General features: G+C 47.2%; 1 protein-coding gene across 12 annotated transcripts in view; it reads left to right on the forward strand.

The window, feature by feature from the left end:
* Positions 1 to 17,034, forward strand: part of GRAMD1B (GRAM domain containing 1B) — a 107,115-nt gene that overhangs the window by 34,854 nt on the left and 55,227 nt on the right. Inside the window, exon 1 of one of the 12 annotated variants that reach the window (XM_071798815.1) lies at positions 2,703 to 2,721. The exons of 9 other annotated variants lie outside the window; for them this stretch is intronic. Coding sequence is in view for 1 of the 3 variants with exons in the window: in XM_071798808.1 (XP_071654909.1) it covers positions 15,144 to 15,166 (23 nt within the window). In the remaining 2 variants the exon portion in view is untranslated. Of the gene's footprint in view, positions 1 to 2,702; positions 2,722 to 7,826; positions 7,846 to 15,017; positions 15,167 to 17,034 lie in introns of those variants that run through there. 2 more of the 12 variants (XM_071798818.1, XM_071798808.1) reach the window with 2 other exon arrangements.

A 17,034-nucleotide genomic window follows, 5' to 3' on the forward strand; every position in this document is an offset into this window, starting at 1 on the left:
TGTTCTTCTTGGTAACACTTCAGAAACGAACTGATGCTAGAAATCAGTGTGGGGATTCCTCAGAAAAAGCACTGTGTAGGCAATACCTTTGTCTCCCTGTCAGAGAAACCCACCTTTCTTCATGCTGGGAACATTTTAATGGAGATCTCATCAAAAACTGAGATGTACCTGTGAGTCATGTCGTGAATGTGCGTGGCCTCTGGCAAGAGAAGCTCTGAAAGTACATTGTTCCCTGCTTCCATCTGGGGTGGTGTGACTGATTAGTACAGCACAGTAAAACGAAGGTGGTGCTAAAATGGGATGGGATGGTGCACAGCTCTTCAGGTCCCCTTTTTCTGATCTCCCTTGTGAAGTGAAGGGGATGTTTGGGGAACAGCTGAGCAAACACCAAAAAAGTACATCTCAAAATATCGTTCTGGAGCTTTGTGTTACTTTTTCGGTCTTTAAGTGTGTTGTTCTTCTGAGCCATTTGCTCCTGATGCCCCAGACAGAATAGCTGCAAATCTAGTTTGTGTTACTGAAATCTTTTATTAATACTCATTATTTTCATGCAGCAATGCCTAGGATCCCTGGCCATAGTCTGGGACCTGTTATGCTATTAAAGTGGAGGCAAAAGTGACCTTAGCTGCACAGAACTCAAACTGTAAGTCTCAGCCAACACTCAGTTGATAGACAAATCATACAGGAGAATGCACATAATGGAACTTGTCCTTTAGCTTCTCTGTGGCCTTTGGAGCCAAAAAAGCCAATTTGAAAGGGTTATTTCCCTCTTCAGAATATTTCCTGAGAGGTGGAAACAAGGCCTGTGTACCCACTTAATAACAATAAAGACTAAAATGTGATGTCAAACAGACATCCCAGCTGAAGAGGGGGCCATACAGGGTCTCAGCTTGTGCTGCTGTTGAAAAGTCAAGTTAGCAGATGGAACCGCCGATGTCCATAAGGAGTACGTAGCATCTTTCTTACCGTCCTTAGTACAGGGGTTTGCAATTCCAAGTGTTGGAGTCAGAGGGGTCTCTCAAGGTTTTAACAGTAACCGCTCTGCAGCTTTAATCTGCCTCAGTTATTAATAAGAGCTTGAAGCTTTCAAGCTTTACCTAACAACCCTGGAGATGAGGTAGAGCAAAATCTCCTAGTTTATAGTGGCTTGTTTGATGTGCAGTGGGCATAGAAAGGAAGATAAATACTCAACTGACTAGGTGGAGGAGAAATATTGCAGGGATAAGTAAGTTAAAACCAATTTGTTGAGCCAATAAATTGACAGACAGGACTGGCATGTGTTGAAGGGCAGAAACTGAAGGCTTCTTTTCTTTACAGCGCTTTTTTTTTTCTAGCTCTCCCACCTCAATTTTTTGAGAATCTGGGAGCATGGTATACATGTAAATCAGAGCTGGCACTGCTGTTCGCTGCCCTGGCTTTCCAGCTGATTGCTTAGGGCAGCGGGATGCAGAGAGGCTGATGGTTGTGCCCAAGGCTCAGCCTGCAGCTGGAGGAGAAAGCGCTGCTGACCCACGGTGCTGCCTCAGCTTCCCCTGGGACGCTGTTGGGTTACACGAGCGGTGGAGGGGCATCTGGGAAATAGCTTTTTTCAGCTTGAATGCATGTACTCCTGCCCTTATAGAGACCTTTACAGGCCCTTGTTTAGAGCGCAGTCATCAGCTGTTTCTGAAACCCAGCTGCGCAGTGCAGGGTATTTATTCTCTGTAGGGATAGAAAAACTCCCCCAAAATCTAAGCGCGTTCCTCTGAACTGGGAATCCAAGTTATTTTGGATTTGCTCGTTGGAACATCCTCCTACTCTAAGCCGCTCTCTGTTGTACAGATTGCCCTCAGTGTGAGTCCCTGAACAAACCAGCTTTTTCCTGACTTTATGGTCAGCGCATAACGCTTTACCATGGCCTCTTCCATGCTTTTAGTGCTGTGTGTCTTTGGAGTATGCAAGTCTTTGTAATGGTTACCTTGGAAAACATGCATTTTTACACTTTATGGTTGGCTGTGTAAATGGGGAAATACCGAGTGTTCAAAATTGTAATACAAAATAAACAGAAACAACATGGGGTGAGGAGGAGGGGAGCTGGGTGGTGATGGTGAGCATGTACTTCATTCTTGCTGCATTCCATGGCCATGGGACATAAGAAGCTGTTCTGAAACACAGTGCACAAATAATAGCTACTTAATGTAAGAGATACCTGTAGCGTGGTGTTTTACCTGACTCTCTTTACATAGCTCCTCTCCACACTGAGATTCTAAGTCCCTTTAGCAGAGCATTGAACAAAGTAAGAGGAGCTCATCCGTGTATCCGTGGGAAGAAGTGTTAATTGGTGCTGGTTTTTGGTGGGATAAGGGGGGGCAGCTCAATCACCAAGCAGAAGGCACACAGGGGGGTGACCTGCTAGCTCAGACTGTGCCATTTACCACTGGATCGGAAAGTTCTGGCAGAAAAGGCAAAGAGCACAAAAAGCTCCTTGTGGTGGGTCAGCTGGGCTTGGAACATCCTGTTATGGACTCTACCCCTGCAAGCCCTACTCAGGACTTTGATCTGAGCTACGCACCCATGCTTTTCACCCAGAAGAAAATTAGTTGTGATGTTGATGCTCAGACCAGTTTTTCTCCCCGTTTCAGGAGGCTTGGGAAAAGCTGTGTTAGCTTCCGCCTGGTAATGGACTGTCTAGTTGAAGAGAAGTGGTAGTTTGTTAATTCTGGCCTGGAGAATTCAGTTCTGGTAATTATTAACCTCATTCTTTTTGTTTCAATAGAGAATTCTTAATTTCCTTGGATTTTTGCATCTTATCCCATAGCAGCAGCATATCTGGCAGAGACTTAAAGGCAGCTGTGCCTTTAAAATTGCATTGCCTGTGATGGAAGAAATCTGAGAGCAGAGGAGACCAGTGTCTGTTGTGCAGATGAAGCCCTTTGGAGATCTCTCCATAGCTTTGCCATCTCAGCAGCCCAGTCACTGCTCCCCAGTCACTGCTCGCGCTCTCTGGGGCCGAACGGCGGTGACTACAATAACGTCACTGAAAGACCTGTGTCAATGGTGGCGTTACATCTTTCCACCGTGGATTCTGAGCTCACTGCTTTGTGCTGCTTTTTCCCCAAAACTACTATGCGTGTGTAAACAAGCTGGGATTCTGACCTCTCCTAATTCAACAGTGCTGCTGAAGTGACGCTTCCTCACATTGCTGGGGTGCGCGTTTCTCTTGGACAGCCTTCCCCATTGCTGCAGATGACTGTAACCGTGTGAGTGCTGACCTCTGCATATCTTCTTTTCCTTCTCTTTCCTTGTTGTGGTGTTGGTTTTTTTCCCCTATCCGTTTCTTTCTTGGCCTTTGCGGGGTGTTTGTTGTGCGTTTTGGTGATCAGATGGCAGCATGTGCCTCCCCACCACCCCGTGCACTGTGACAAGGTCAGGCACTGTAATGGCACTAGCCAAGCTCTGTCCTTGAGTCCCTCTGCTTTTTTCTCCTGCAAGCTTAACCTTAACCCTTCTCTGCTGCTTGCTTTCCCTTCCCTCTCAAGTCCTGTCCCAAGTCTGTCTTTGTAAGTATGCTCTGTTAAGTGCTTTATCTTCTTAACCCATTTCTCTTGGTTAAAGGGCTGGCGATATGGGCCTGCCTGAGGGATGTGGGTGTAACAGTTTCCAGCATTGTAAGATTTTGTTATCTCTGTTCTGGAGAAGAATCTTTGCTTCAGGCTTAGGTGTGTAAGTATTCTGACTTGTACCTGCGAGCTTGAGCAGGCTGTTGGGCAGCACCTGCCGTGTGTCAGTGCACTCAGAAACCAGCAATCTTTATTCCGGGTTCCCAGTGAAGTGTGGCTTTGTCTGTGACACTGTGGGACAGCAGGCATGCTTCAGCCTGCCGTCCTTGGTTCTAGTCTGTCATTGATGCCACTTGGACTGGAAGATGCCTCAGACATGCAAAAGGTAGCGAGTGACTGGAGCTCCTGAGGCTTCTGCTGATTTGAAATGGCTCTGTCTGCAAACTGGAAGCTGGTGTTTAAGACCTGGGTTTTGAGCCTGTGCTTTAGCGACTTCCTTTTGTCTCAGGTTTCAGAAATGAAGGATCAAGGACCTTTTTCTTCCTCTCATGAATTTGCAGTCATTCTTCTAGTGGTTTTATTCTTAAAGCCAGAATATCGTGGTGCATGTTCTTGCTACAAGGTTACCACCATTTACATGCAATGTAGAAGGTTAGGATCTGTTGCTCAGGATATAGGGTGTTGCATTAGACACCCCATGGGTCCAGATGAGTACAGAAAGCTTTGTTTCTCTGGTGTGCTGCCTGTGTGTGTCTACAGATTATCCTTTAGCAAGTGCCAGCCCAAAGACTGAAGTTGGTTGGACTCTTCCAGGTAAAGATTGAGCTCAATGTACTTGAAGTATTTTAGGTTGCAAGGGATCCAAAGCATCTTGGCTGTTAGGCACTTTAAAGTGCTCTGATTTTGAGAGAGCAGATGTTCAGTAAAGATCTAGTTGATGCGTTGGGCTATGACATGATGTGACTGACTTGACACCATGAGTTATTTCAGAATACCTTGACCTGAATGTTTTCGCTCCCCCTTCCAAGACCGTGCATGCCCTGACAAGCACTGCATTCCCATAGCTCAGAAAGAAATGGCTTGCAGGCACTTTCTGTTCCATATACAGTGTGACTACAGCTCCCATGATGCCAAGAGTGTGAAATGCATATTTTCTTTCTGGAAATGAAGTCTCACGTGATTTCCCAGCTGCTGCAGCAGGGAGGGAGTTCCTTCTGAGAGCCCTTTTTTCCCGGGTAGATGGAGGTGTGCCCTGGCTTGCAGATGCTGTGATTGCATGCGATTCTCTGACAGCAGAGGCTGTAGAGCTGCAGAACACTGCTGACTTCGGGAAAGATTCAGGAGCTTATCGAGCTGGTACCTTTTCCTGGGGATCCATACACCTGTACACTAAGGTGCATAACAGTTAAACGATCTGTTCCCCTTACATTCTGGCATTCTTTGCACAAGTTCTGTCTCTCCCTGTAATGCTGCTTGATTTGCTTCTAGTTTTCCCTCCCACTAGTTCTGTTGCTAACAGGTTTTGCTTTGTATGCGTGCTATAGGTTTTTTTTTACTGCTTCTCAGACTCCTGCAGAACGTGTTCTCACACAGGAGAATCAACCTGAAGCTGAGGTGTCACAGGTAGCGTGGTGCATTCTGTGCCTGCAGGTCCCACACCTTTTCTAGTGCGCTAATCTGAGCCACCCAAGTCTGTTTCCACCATGTGGGTGTGTGAATAAGCAATTTTTTTGGTTGCCATGAATCTTTCAGAGGCGAATCCACTCTGGTTAGCGTGAAGCTTGAACTGTAATGATGGGCAGCAGTAAAGCCACAATGATATATCTACACAGAGGATGCTCCAATGGCTGTGAGCTGGGACAGTGTGTGACTATCTGAAGGGGCGCTGACACTTCCAGGTAGTGCTTATAACAAGCAATGTCCTCTAATTTGTAATGTATCTTTTTGGAGGCAATTACAAGCTAAAACCCCAAGCTAACGTAACTATTGCTGTAGCTATTTATAGAGCTTTGAATTGTTCCCCAGACCTCAAGTGTGTCATAGTGAATTGTTCCCTTCTGAGAAATGGACTTCCTCGGGAGATGTTTCTTGTTAGCTTTTAAGTTCATGAGCTATTGCACCCTGCTGGAACGCCGGATAACCTCTGCTGTAATGAGACTGCAATGTAAAAATTCCGCTTTTTAAAAAATTGCAAAGTCAGGCTTTACTGGTTCTCTGGCTTAGGATTTGCTGAAGGTCCTTCATGGTGCTGTGGGTTTTTTCCCTACTCTGCTGTGAACACTTGTAGTAAAATGGACACAACTGAGTAAACTGCTGTTAAGGCATTTCAGTGGCTCCAGAAAAAAGGGGTTGGGGAATAGATTGTCCACAGTGGTGCAGTTGCTTTTGTGTAGTTTTGTGTCTGCACTGGGTGTCTTGTCGTTGCTTTTCAGACTCCTGTTACCCATGTTATAGCAAAGGAGGCATGTGGAAACTCATCTCAGGCTCAGCAAGGATGACGGTTCTTACCTTAGTGTAACCAACTCGGGTGGTGTAGTGGTGTTGTTCCTGTGTGGTGTTGTACGGGGTATGTGATATTCACATCAATGCTTGAGATGGAGAAATGCATGTGTGTTCATAAGATGGACTTTATGTCCTCATAAGCTTGAGATTGGTGTATTTGAATATGCTGAGTAAAAAGTAAAGTGTGGCAGCCTTGATTTCTATAAGCAGGAGCCTGCATGAATGCATCATGACAAATATATACCAGCAACGTACATTTTCCTGTGTGCCAAGACAGGACTTGGCAGGGGTGTTCTCAGTGTATATTGTATACTGCTGGCCCTTTCTAGAGGTGACTTGAGTGCTTGTGTGTCTGTGGACTGCTGGGCCCTCTTCACATCACACATCTGCATGATAGCGACATCTGGCATATTCCAGTGCGCACTAATAGCAGGACTGCAAAATACTTGATATAATAAAACCCAGTTGGTCTGCTCAATGAGACTGTGTATGCCTGTATGTAAGGGAATAGTAGCAGTATGGTTTTGCAGAGGCTACGTAGCTGCCCTTCAGTGTGTGTAAGCTGTTTAGTGTGTTGTAAATCATTTGCCGGCGCCCCTGGTCTCGTGTGCTACACTGCGGTGCCTCAGCACGGTGTGCAGCACTCGGGGATGAATAAGCACTTTCAGGCACTGATGTTTCTAGCCCTCAGAGCCTCTTAATTTGACTGAGCCCTGCAGTGTTTTTTCTACCTCCCTCCCCGCCAGGATTGCTCATGTCTGGCTGGTTTGCCAGTGCCGGAGTGCTCTGAGGAGTGCGTACAGCGGTTCCGGGCTGGCCGGCTAATAGGCTCCCGACTGATTTACTGTAGTAAAGTAGGGCAGGAGGAGCCGGCAGGACCGGGAGGGAGATGCGGGGTGATGAATGGGGCGGTGTGAAGTCACTCTGCTCCGCCAATCAGCGCTGCAGCAGCTACGGGTGCCTCTTGATGCCGGGACAAATTTTACCTTAGATGATGATTTGATATTTTCAGTCTGAGCTGAGAGTGTGCACCAAATAGTTCCTAGTTTAGGCGCAGTCATTTGAGTGTTGCTCGAGGTGAGTGTTCTCGGCAGGGTGCAGATTACTACCCTCCGCCTTGCATTTTTCTCTGCACGTGTGAATCTCCTTTTAAATGGTCTGTCTGCAGTATGTTTATTTTGCACCATTGCTTTTCAACTCGCCTGCCTGAGCCCTTTCACTCTTTTCATTTAGAAGCTGCCTCTTCCTTTCCCATCTCCACCCTCCTCGTGTCTGATCCCTCTACCTGTGCACTGCCCAGAACCCACTTGCTTTCTTCCTTTCTCCTGATTCCTAAAGCACCTATCTGGGGGGTTGGTTTTGTCACTCTCCCTTCCCCCTAGAGCAAGAAGGGGAATGAGCAGCCTGTCCAGAAGGTGGTTTGCTTGCCTGCTCCCTGCAGAAGCTCAGACTTGAAAAGGAAGCTGGGAGCAGGGTTCTTTCTGTTCCTCAGCATCCTGCTAGACCTTTGGGTGGTGGCTGGGGAGGAGCTGGGGGGTGGCAGTGGCTAAGGTCTTGTGATAGGCCACAGTCAAGTGACTAAACTGGGACCATCTGCCTGAGATGCTTTTTCTGCCCATCTATGGGGCAGGAGGGAAAACCTGGCACTAGCTTAGAAGTGATTTCTCATCCTTCTGTCAAGTTGTTGGTCTTCTCTTGTTCATCCTCTTGACTTTCCCTTTCTCTCCCCTCCCTTCTCCAATGCTCTTGTTTACTGATAGGCCAAGCAGAAAACATGGAGACGTCTGATATGGCGACAGCAAAGGTAGGATGGAAATGCTGCCGGCCTCATTGTGCGTAAGTGGTTTCGCTTGGCAACTTCTTACTTTCTCTCTTGCCCTTTTTACTTTCTCCCGACCCTTTTCCCTGGCACTGGGAGTTGTAGTAGTGCTGGGGTTGATGATGGGGGTCAGGTTCTGGGAGGAAGTAACATTGTGGCCACAGTCTCTACATGTTGCTTTTCTTTTAAGATTTGAGCAGATCTTGACACGCTGATGCTCTAGGCAAGGGTAGAGGAATGGCTGGTAGAGGAATGGAGTGCATTGCTGGTGGTGGTGGAGCTGGGATGCTGGCCGAAGCCTGCTTTGCTGTATGAGAAAATGACACTAGAGGGTGCTTTAGGGGCAGCTTTCCCACCCCCGGGCACTGCTGTGTGAGTAGAAATGCCTTTTGGCAGCGTTATTTCTTTTCATTGGAAAGGATCTCGGGGAGTGCCGAGTGAGAAAGTAATTCTAGCTTGTAGATGCATCCGCCCTTTCCTGGGAGGCTTCTCCGTTGCCCGTGCTGCTTGCTGTTCCCAGGCTGTAGGTTCTGCTTTCCTGTGGGCTGGCAGGCTTGGAAATGGGCAAGAATGGAACTGGATGGATGGGGACGGGCTTGTGAGGTGGAAATGGGAATGTATACGGTGCATGGCTTCAGCATGGTTCCGTGCCACCTGGGAAGCACAGGACTGTCTCACCACGGAGTGGCTGTGCCTCATGGCAGGGACCACTGGTGATGTCTTCACAGCAAATGGTTTGTTCTCCAGCATGAACCTGCCACCGGCGTGACTTCCATTGGCGGCAGAACAAGGTTAAAGTGCAGGCAATGTGTCTGCAAAATGTATCTTGTGCTGTTATCTCAGCAGGGTCTGAAATTAAGCATGGTTGAAATGAGGCATAGCTTGGAAAGAGCAGGAAATGGCATTAGTAGTGATGAAAGTTGTGCTTTTGAGCTGGCACTGCACTGGGTGTTGTAGCACGGTGTGCTGTGCTCCCACAAATCGCTGTTCCACCTGCGGGTACAACTGACAGGTTGTAGGGCTCGTTCTTATGCCTCAGCTAGAATTCAAGTTGAGTTGAGTTCTCATTTTTCATGTACATTTTTGCGAAATACTCGATACCAGTTCCATTTCCCGGAAGCCTGGGTGATGCTGGTGAACAGCTGCCCTGTTTTGCCCTGGGACTGAGTTGCATGTCAGTGCAGGTTTTGAGTTTTGAATGCCTGACAAAAAATTGTATTAAGTACTTCTGAATAAATGTTGCTTTGTCAAGGTGAAATCATCCTCACTATCATGTTTGCTCAAGCTTCAACCGCTTGTTACCACAAAGCCACCTAGAACTGTAGTGCTTGAAACAACAACCATTGAGAATGCTGAGGGTCCAGTGGCATGGGAGCCAGTTGGAAATTGCACTCCAGTTGTAACTGTTGTGGCATTTTGGGGAACTCTGGCTTTTCTGTGTTGAAAACTGGACATTTTCAAAGACAAAAACAGCAAAGTCACTTGAAAATTTTAGTCCGTACCAGTTTTTTTATGTCTTCTTGCTTTTAATGACCTACAGTGTTAAAGCACCATCTTAGTGCAAATGTACTCAAGACCTAATTATCTTTCCAGGAAAATGCATCATGAGTGAAAAATTGAGTCTGGTTTGAACCTTCTAAACCAGATACATCTGAGTTCTGATGTAAATTCTGCTGGAGTGTACGCAGGTTTATTTGGACTTGGATCATGACAAGTGCCGATGTTTAGTCCCCTGTTCTTTTTTGAAACCCAAATGTTTTTCCATTGAGTTTGAGTCAGTTACCCCTGTATGGCCGATTTGGAGCCTCCAAGGGTCGCTGTTCATTTTGCTTCATTTCTGCTGGGGTTCCCTGGGCAGGCAAGAAACCTCTGAGAAGGTTTAACAGATTTATTTTCCTGAGATGATGCCAAAAGCGGACATGGAATGTCATCTCAGGATGTTCCTTCCACGGCTGCTCTCCATTGTGTTGCACTGTTGCTTCCTTTGCTGCTGGGGCACCTTTCAGGGTATCTCAAGAACTGGCATTTCCTGAGATGCCAAAGAATGGTTCCATATTTAGCACACTGAAAACAGAAGGGTGTGCAGCTTTTCCTATTCTGTAGCCTGTTTTTAATCCCAGGGTAAACAATCACTAATTTTCATCTTGGGGCTTTTCAGAACTGTTGGTGGAATTACACAACTGCTTGTGCCCTGTATGCTATGGGGCACCTTGCTGTGGATGTGACGCTGTGCAGCGTCACCTCGCAGCTTCGGTTGCACGCTGCCCTGCTAAAGCCATGAACCCTGCTGGGTTTGTCCCTGTGCCTTGCTGAGTGCCAAGGGGAAAAGCAGTTAACATGTTGAAGAGCCAAAAAACCACCATCACACCCGTGTGAAGCTACAACGTGTCCTGGGAAAGCGTGAATCACTTTCCAGGTAACCAGCTGGTGGAAATGAGGAACATCAATCAGTGAGCTGCCTCTCATTCCCCAGACACTGGAAGGTTCTTGTTCTCTGTACTGCAAGTACATACGTGGAAAGTCCTCACATCTTTTAGGGTGCGGGGGGCAGATATTTAAGCACCTGATTTACTAGTTCTGTTTTGAAGGACATGTGCTCCTCTTATGAGCTGTAATGGGAATGATGAGCGAAGCCAGAAAGCTGTGTACCATAGAGCTTTTTCTTGGAGATTGTTTCCTTGCCTTTTATTAACCAGCACTCGCTCAGGCTGGGATTGCTTGGCGAAGTATGTTTGAGGGGAAAAGGACAAGAGATTAAGGCAAAATAGCTGGTATGTGAGTTAAATAAGGTTAAATATTAAATGCTGTTGTATGGCACTTCTGTAATTGCCTCTGTGCTTCCAGTTTGCATCCAGGCCCTGATGAGGAAGGTGGCAAAATGCTGCAGCCGATTTGCCTGTTGCGGTCTGACCGGGGAACACCAAGGCATAATTCACCACCGGCTGTCACCTTGTGCAGATGTTCCAGCCTGTGCAGAGGGCGTGCAAAGCCCTGTCTCAGCTGGACAGAACCTTTAGTTTTTCTTTCATCCAAGTTGAAAGTTGGGGAAAAAAAAAACCCCCGAACAACTCTGGTTTTGTGTATTACAGCCCTGACTCTTTTTAGTTCATGTGGCCTTGACAGTTTATAGTTACAGGTCAGGAAAACATCCGGTCTTTTTTCTAACTCCTTTTTTTTCCTGCTCCTCAATGGTCTGTCTGCAGTTTGAGAAAGTTCTGCGTGGCTTTTACTTGGTTGCTGTTTTTAGTGTGTGTGCTGCTCCGCTTCCTCATCCTGGCTGGGGATGGAAGCCACCAGAAGCCACAAGGGAGGTTGTTGTATTCGTGGTGCTCTTGCTCTGGAGCAGAAGCACTGAAAATGCTACTGGCAGTGGGCCAGGATCCAACGATCTCCTTTCATCCTTTCTGAAGTTTATGGGAGTTTTGCCTGGTGGGGAGAGACGGGGGATGAGGACGGACAACAAGCACCGTGTAAACTTGTTATGTTTAGCAAATGATGTACCTGATATTAAAAAAGGAGACTAATTTCCCAAACACAACTCTATTGCAACAAGCAAATTCTTTGACTTAGATTTTTATAGCTAGAAAGGGAAAATGATGAACGTCTGATCTAACACTCTGCATAAAGGGCGGTCGTTGGTGATAATACACATGTGGCTCTGTAAATAGGTCAAATACAAGAGTACAAAGGAGATTGGTATGGAAAGAAATAGTGGAAAAATATTGGGTTGAGATGGGGGGAAAAAGGTGACCTGATGGCTGAGGTATAAAAGGGAGCTGAGAACAGCACACAGCACTGCAAGATGTGGAGGCACTCAACAAAATGGTCTGAAATAGCTGATGGAGAGGTATATAAAATAGAGAAGGAGGTAAAAGTAGGTGTAGAGACAAGGGGGCTGTTTAGGAAGAGGCAGAAGAGGCCATTTTGCTATGGGCACAGAGGTGCCAGGGGGGAGAGGCCGTGGCAGGTGAGGCGTAGAGCAGACAAGGTTACCGTGGAGTTTCCAGGGGTTTGTGAGAGCTCATGTTGGCCCAAACCCACCCGCTCTCAGCAATCTTTGACTGTTTTCAACTGTTAGGCTTGTTTTTTGCGAAACATGAGAACAAACTAAAAGGAAAATCAATGTTTATACTTTTATTGCTCTTTTTGCTCTTTTTTACTATATGTGTGGAAAAAGAAAAGAATTTTTACCAAAATAACAATGGAGTGAGAAAGCTCTTTTGCATGCAAGACATGGTCAAAGAAAATTTCGCTCATATTGACATTTATATAATTGAAAACGATCTGTCATTGATGCTTATTACAACCATGTAGTGTCTCCTTAAAGAGGTAGTTCCATGGGTGGGTGAAAAGCTGTGGATTATAGGACTTCACCCATTTTCAAAGCAGAGGTCGGTAGCGCAGTCAGAGTGGGTTTGGATCTCAGAAGCCGCAGTTCGCGCTGTGCTCTTTCTGCTTTCCTGTTTTCCAGTTTTGTGGCCTGGATGCTCAGGATGGAGTAGGTAGATAATTTATCTGGAATTCAACTTGCATGTGACTTGTAAGTATTCTTAGCACTGCGGAGGTGGGCAGGGTGGCGGTGCATAGCCTGTCTCTTGATATCTACATGTGCTCTTTTGTTACCTTATTTAAATTTTAATATACATTTTTTTTCCCCTCCTGCCTTGAGTCATTATGTGCAGAGGACAGAGAAAAAGGGCTTGTCCATTAGCCGACACAGATGGGCCGGTCCGGTGACTGTGGAACCGAGACTGTAAATAGCAGTGACAGTGGGGTCACCTGCTTGGGGTGCACTGAAGACTGGGGTGACCTGCAGTCCCTGCACCAGGGATTTCAGAGCGCAGATCGCAGGTGAATTGTGGCAGAGACGGCTGCGCCTGCCGGCTGGATGCTTAAACAGAGTCTTCTTCCGAGTGTTCCATCTCCTTTGGTAATTTCCTAACCCCCTCAGATTATTTAAAAAAAGTACATGACTGCTTATCTCTTAATACCTTTCTTGCCTGAGCTTTGATTTCTAAACATGTGACTCTGCAGCATTAGTTTGTCCCAGATTTGCCAAGCTTGCAGGTCTCCTGACCCATTTTGCAGCATTGTGATTTGCTTCCCTCCTTGACAACCTGCAGGCCACAGATTGCAAAGCATCTCATGGAGAAAAGTTGAGTCCAAGCCAGGCATCCAATATTGGTTGGACCTAATGAGGGCTGAATCTGGGATTATGCGAAGTGAGATTTGAATGTGGCTTTCCCATGCGGTGTGTTAGGTGGCAATGCGTGTGCCCAGCTTTATGGCAGTTAGTGCTTTTTGTCTGGGAATAAACAAGAAGGTATGTTGCAAAGTTCACATTGGAAACAATTCTCAAAGTGGGTGTTTCAAGTCTCTGCCTACCATGGGCACTCCTGCAGGGTACTGTCCATGGCTTTCCTACAGAAATGGAGTGGAAGACAGTTCTACACAAGATGCAGTTTTATACTATTGCCTTCTACAGCAGGCACTCGAGCATGATGGTAATGGTATTTAACAATGAAGCAGAGAGTGCACCATGTCACAAGTGTTTGGGAAGCTATTTGGAAGGAGTTAGCACTGTGCTCAGATTTCCCTTTGTGACTCGACTCCCCAGAAAGACATTTTGGTTGTTACTTGTGCAGTTTCTGGGACTTGAGCCCCACTGCAGAGATCCCGTTTCCTTTCACCTGCCCTGGAATGACCAAAGCCCAACAGAACTGATTTCCTGCTCAATACAGAACTGGAACTTTGCTTTTATCCATCTGTTCAGAATTTGGGAGAATAAGAAGAAAACATCTGGTACCTTTATTAAGCAAAATATGAAAGAAAAGCACATTTTCTTACTTTCCAAAGGTGACGTGGGCATCACAGTCTCACTGTTTCCTTTGGTAGTGAGGATAAGTTTCACAGGAAGCTCTGTCAACCAGAACAGACTTGACCTCCCTCCCTGTCCACTGGGAGAGGAATAGAATGGAGGTGGTGACCTTACATGTTTTGTTTCATTCCACATAGACATGACCAGAGGGTGGTGGGTGAATATACATCAACCTTGATGTGTGGGAGCAAAAGAATAACAGATTGCACTGGCTTATAGTGAGGGGTTTGTGCTATCTTTTAATTTTCACATGCCTGACTGCTGTCTTTATTGTCACTGGGACTGTGGCATCCCTCATAGGGTTGATAAGCGAGACTGTCCCCAGAACAAAGCTGTTCAGTGCTCTCCGTATGCAGAGTGTGTGTGTTCACCTATGCCCAGTCCCAAGTTTCACTATTTTAAGTACTTCAGATGATCTTTTACGAAGAGATAATTAAACTGCAAGTGATGTGAAAAATTCTGCCATGTTTCCTGTGTATTTAGATCCTTTAAGATAAACAGAAGCATTCCCAGGAACAGTGTAGGGGATTGTGATGGAATAAGTGGCACTTCTTTCCCAGTTTGGGTAGGCTGTGCCCATGGTCCAGCCCTCTGTGAGCTTTGATGCAGGAGATCTTTATTATACGGTGTAAGGGGCAAGAAGTCTTGATTGTAATGTGATAAATAGTGCTATATGGCTGCCTCTCCTGTCGTGTTTATGCAAATGCTGGCAGTGGGTGTCATGAGAATAAAATATTCTCTACTTCAGTTCCAGCGCAGGAACTTGTCTCCTGCCTCTGAAAATTTCAGTTTCAATTAAGCACTTCCGTCACTTTCTGTAGCAGTTGTTAATCAGCGTTAATGATGCTCTGCACTCGGCGCGCTGGGTTAATGAATTCCCCATGCAAAGACCTAGAGGGAGCCCTGGGGGGGGCCGACGCTCAGTGCCCGAACATGTGAAGCGGGGAGGGCTGGGACGAGAGGACAGGAGAGGAGAGGAGAAGACGGCGCCTTCCCCTGGCCGTGGCTCCGTGCCGAAGGGAGCCGGCGGCCCGGGCCGGAGCATCGCTGCGGCGGCGGGCGGGGGCCGGGGCCGGGGCCGCCCCGCGGGGCCGGCGGGCGGGCAGGGCTCCATGGCATGCTGCGCGGCGCGCCGGCCTGCCGGTGCTGCACATGCTCAGCAGAGAGCGGGCCGGCTCAGCCCCTGGCGCTGCTAGTGCGGGGAGCCCTGTGCCTCTCGGCGGGGGTCTGGGGGGGCGCCGGGGGCGAGCGGCGGCCGCACCCCGCCGCGGGGGGCTCTGTGCATGGGGCTCGGCGCTCCCCGGGGGACGCTCGCCGGCCGGGTCTCCTCCAATATGTCCTGGGACCTCTGGAGCTGTCAGTGGGCAGACAAGGACGCGGGCAGCGGATTATCGTGACTGTACTAATGAAAGGGTTCAAGCTCGCCTGGTAAGCAGAGCGCTGGGGAAAGGGGGCGACGCGATGTCTCTGTTTCCCGAAATCTCCGTCCTTCCCAGCCCCGCTGCCGCCGCAGCAGCGAGCGCAGCGCTGCCGGCGGGGGGGGCGGCGGGGCCGGCGCAGGGAAGGGATGCGCTCCGCTCCGCTCCGCTAAGTTGGCCGGTGCCTGCGCTGCAAAGCGCCGGCCACTGCAGCACCGCCGAGGGGCCATCTGTGCGGGCTGCAGCTGGGAGGGAACCGCCGGGGGAGTCATCGGGAGGAGATGCAGTGACGGGCCGTTCCTGTCCGGGCATCTCTGCGCCAGGACTGCGATGCCGTGAGCCTCCCTCCGGTCTGGCTGCATCTTCCTCCCTGCTGCCGCCACCCCTTCTCCTCCTCTTCCCGGCTTTCGCTATGGTTGTGCGTGAATTTGCATCTGTGTGTGCACGCACATAACATCCGCACACCTGAGCGCCTGCACTCAGGAACTGTGTACAGAGAAAATAAGTACGTGCATTTTTTTTTGTGGAGAAAATGTTTTGAATCTTATGTGCATGGAATGGCTCCTGCTTAGCTTGTCCTTTAAATAGCTGCTTTTGGGGATGCACCTCATCGGCGTGTTTGTGTAATAACGTATTAGAGCTTGGAGTCAGGGGAACGCACAGCTTGAAGGTACCAAAGTGCTCATTAATGTTGTGATTGTTCCTGGGGTGTTCTTTGGGGAAAACTCTCAAGATTTGGGCAGGGAAAGAAAATGCGAGTGAAAGTCAATCAAAAAAGCCGTTTGTGTATCTAGAATGTTTGCATGTAAATATTTTTGTTGGTTAAGTTTGTGTTTTATATGGGTAGGTAAATAAATAGGGATGTAATATACATGGAGACAATTATATGTATAATGCACCTAGTATAAACTTAGCCAGCAGAGATTTATATAAAATATCAACTCTATCAAAATCGTTTTAAATCTTCAGTGTGTCAAAACTACTTGGTTAGAATCAATAGTTTTTGAATTATTGTGATGAAATTGATTTCATCAGAACTTTGTTAGATAGGAATAATTCCATAGTTAGTAGTGAAATGTGACTTTGTGATTTGCACGAGAGCAATGGGAAGCCTTGGTTCTTTTTCTTAATCTTTTTTACTTCTGTAATGACAAAGGAAGTAATCATAGAAATAACAACCTCCCTCTCAAGTTGTTGTTTTGCACCGGTGTGAATGTAGTGCTCTGAGATTCTCGCCTGCAAAGTGTGAGAAAACAGTGAAGTTATTTTTCATTTGTTGTTTTATTTATTGTCATTATTTTTATTTTGGTTTTTTTTTCTGTGTAAAAACTAAAAGCCCCACAGCATGGCATTAGGAAGCATCCCGCACCGGGCCCCCGGGGACGTGCTGGAGCCAGGGATGACTCAATAGGTCATCTCTTTTTCTAATTCCTATAATTTTGTCTTTTCTTTCATTATACTGAGAGCCTTTGAAATCTTCCTATATGTTTATGGCCACGTGTGACATAGACTGTACAAATGATACAGCCATTAGCATTTGAAATCTTAAATGATTTTTGTTTCTCTTTTTTTTTAAAGAAAAGCCCAGCCCTTGCACTGATTTGCTGCTTGACGTGGTGTGCACTTGGGCTGATGAGTTGCATAATAGCTTAGCGTACTACCGGGAGAGCGAAGCATGGGTTAGAAATGCCGGGATCATGTGGATCTGCACTAACATGGCACCCTACTGCATTCCTTTCTGTCCTTACCCACGAGCAGCACCGGACGGTTTTGTTAATCGCGCTTCTGCGTCGCCAGCTCTATCGCAGCGTTTGTAACAATTAAAATCGAAGCCAGTCTGTTAATTTTGTCAGACTTCAGAGCTAAGCAGGCGAGGCT

This window comes from Patagioenas fasciata, chromosome 24, assembly GCF_037038585.1.
Source record: "Patagioenas fasciata isolate bPatFas1 chromosome 24, bPatFas1.hap1, whole genome shotgun sequence".
Taxonomy (NCBI): domain Eukaryota; kingdom Metazoa; phylum Chordata; class Aves; order Columbiformes; family Columbidae; genus Patagioenas; species Patagioenas fasciata.